General features: G+C 49.5%; 1 protein-coding gene across 2 annotated transcripts in view; it reads left to right on the forward strand.

The window, feature by feature from the left end:
- Positions 1–2321, forward strand: part of Myo15a (myosin XVA) — a 51640-nt gene that overhangs the window by 37846 nt on the left and 11473 nt on the right. For both annotated transcript variants that reach the window (XM_021176540.1, XM_021176541.1), the window contains one exon: positions 1229–1359. In XM_021176540.1, the coding sequence (XP_021032199.1) occupies positions 1229–1359 (131 nt within the window). The remainder of the gene's footprint in view (positions 1–1228; positions 1360–2321) is intronic.

Genomic DNA, 2321 nt, shown 5'->3' on the forward strand with positions numbered 1-2321 from the left:
TATATTTGGGTCCTTTCAGCAAAATCTTGCTAGTGTATGCAATGGTGTCAGTGTTTAGAAGCTGATTATGGGATGGATCCCTGGATTCCTTCCTCTTCTTTCTTCCTTTCTTTCTTTCTTCCTTTCTTTCTTTCTTTCTTTCTTTCTTTCTTTCTTTCTTTCTTTCTTTCTCTCTTTCTCTCTTTCTTTCTCTCTTTCCTTCTTCCTTCCTTCCTTCCTTCCTTCCTCCCTTCCTTTTCACAGTATCTCACACTGAATCGAGTACTCACTGCTTTAGCCAGTAGCTCCAGGGATCTACCTGTGTTTGTCCCCCAGATAGCGGCCAGGGTTAGGATTCCTGGAGCAGGGATTCCCCTGGGAGATGGGTGCACAGGAGGGATTTCATTTCCTCATGGCCAGAAGTGAAGGTCGTGGCAGAGGTGAGCAAGGACTCAGCATTCTGAGGTAAGGCTCTGAAGTGGGGTGCAGGCACACGCTGCCATGCCCAGCTTTATCTCAGAGCTGAGGATCCAGACTCAGGTTCTCACGCTTGCCGAGCAAGCCCCTTACCCACCTTGTCCTCTTCCCAGCCTGAAAAATGGTCCTTATGGGGAGAACAAGATGGCTCAGTGAGTGAAGAGCTTGCTTTGCAGGCCTGACAACTTGAGTTCAATCCCCAGAACCCATGTAAAAATGGGAAGAGAGAGCCGACTTCACAGATTTGTCCTGTGACCTCCACCTACTCCCAGTGGCATACTCGCACACGACACATGCAAATTACACACACACAAATCTTAAAAAGAGGGGGAAAGGTGATTTTTTTTTTTAGAAATGTATTTACTTTTATTTTATGTTGCATGGGTGTTTTGCCTGTATGTATGTCTGTGTGTGAGTGTCAGATCTTGGAGTTACAGGCAATTATGAGCTGCCATGTGGGTGCTGGGATTTGAACCGGGGTCCTCTGGACGAGCAGTCAGTGCCCTTAACTGCTGAGCCATCTCTCCAGCCTCCCACAAAAAATTCTTATACACATTGAATAAATATTGTTCAATATTTTCAATGCTCTTCAGAAAGAAAAGAAGCTCCCAAATCTAGATACATTGGCCTCAGCTGGCCCCACGCTCGTTCATTCCTGCACCAACCACAGTGGCTCAGGATGCAACCAGAGTTGACTGAACTCTGACTGACCAATCTTGGATCCTGTGCCCACCTCTATGCCACCTGTGATGTAACTCCTGCCTGCTTACAGGGACAGCTGTCAACGAGGCTGGAGGCTGCTGTACATCATGGCTGCCTACTATAGTTGCTCTGAGGTCTTCTATCCATACCTCATTCGCTTCCTCCAACATGTGAGCTGGACTCCTGGCCTGCCCTTCCAAGGTGAGAGGCTCTGAGTGGGGACTCTCACACAAGGACAGGGCATGCAGCCATGGGCTGGGAAAGCCTGGCCATTGTCTGGTGCTGAGGCAGTAACTGATATACCTGACTCTACAAACATTCACGGAGATCTCAAGGGGATTCTTGCAGTGGCTCCTCTGACCTCATGTGGGTGTGGCCAGGGAAGACTTCCTGGAGTGGGAATTGCCCCGGGCAGTGTTTGCACAGAAAGAGTTTTCAGATGGACTTTGCAGGAGTCAAGGCCCAGAAGTGGAAATGCATGGCACAAAGGAGAAATGAAGGAGGTAGGGCAAGAACCCAGAACCCCAAAGTAGGGCCCTGCTCCACCTCGTGCAGTCCTGCATGCCCTGCAGTTGCTGACAAAGTCTCAGCTTTACCTTTGTGGGATGGACGAAGGGGCTGCTTCCAGTTTTGTTTCCATAGCAACTCTAAGACAGAGGGGTGATGTGGTGATTCACATGTGTAATCCCAGCACTTAGGACATGAGACAGGAAAATGAGGAGTTCCAGGCCAGCATGGGATGCATAGTGTCATTTCTCTTGTTACCATAAAACACCATGACCAAAAGCAACTCTGGGGAGAAAAGCATCTGCTTCAGCTTAGAGTTTCCATTATGGATGGAACTTGAGGTCGGAACCTGGAGGCAGAAGCTGAAGCAGTTGAAGAAGTCAGGTTCACTTTCAGCTACCTTTCTTTTTACTTTTCTTTCAAGACAGGGTTTCTCTGTGTAGCCCTGGTTGTCCTGGAACTCACTCTGTAGACCAAGCTGGCCCTGAACTTAGAGATCTGCCTGCCTCTACCTCTGCCTCTGCCCCTTCCCCTGCCTCTACCTCTGCCTCTGCTTCTGCCCCTTCCCCTGCCCCTTCCTCTCTGCCTCTCTGCCTCTCTGCCTCTCTGCCTCTCTGCCTCTCTGCCTCTCTGCCTCTCTGCCTCTCTGCCTCTCT

The sequence above is a fragment of the Mus caroli genome, chromosome 11 (assembly GCF_900094665.2).
Source record: "Mus caroli chromosome 11, CAROLI_EIJ_v1.1, whole genome shotgun sequence".
NCBI lineage: Eukaryota > Metazoa > Chordata > Mammalia > Rodentia > Muridae > Mus > Mus caroli.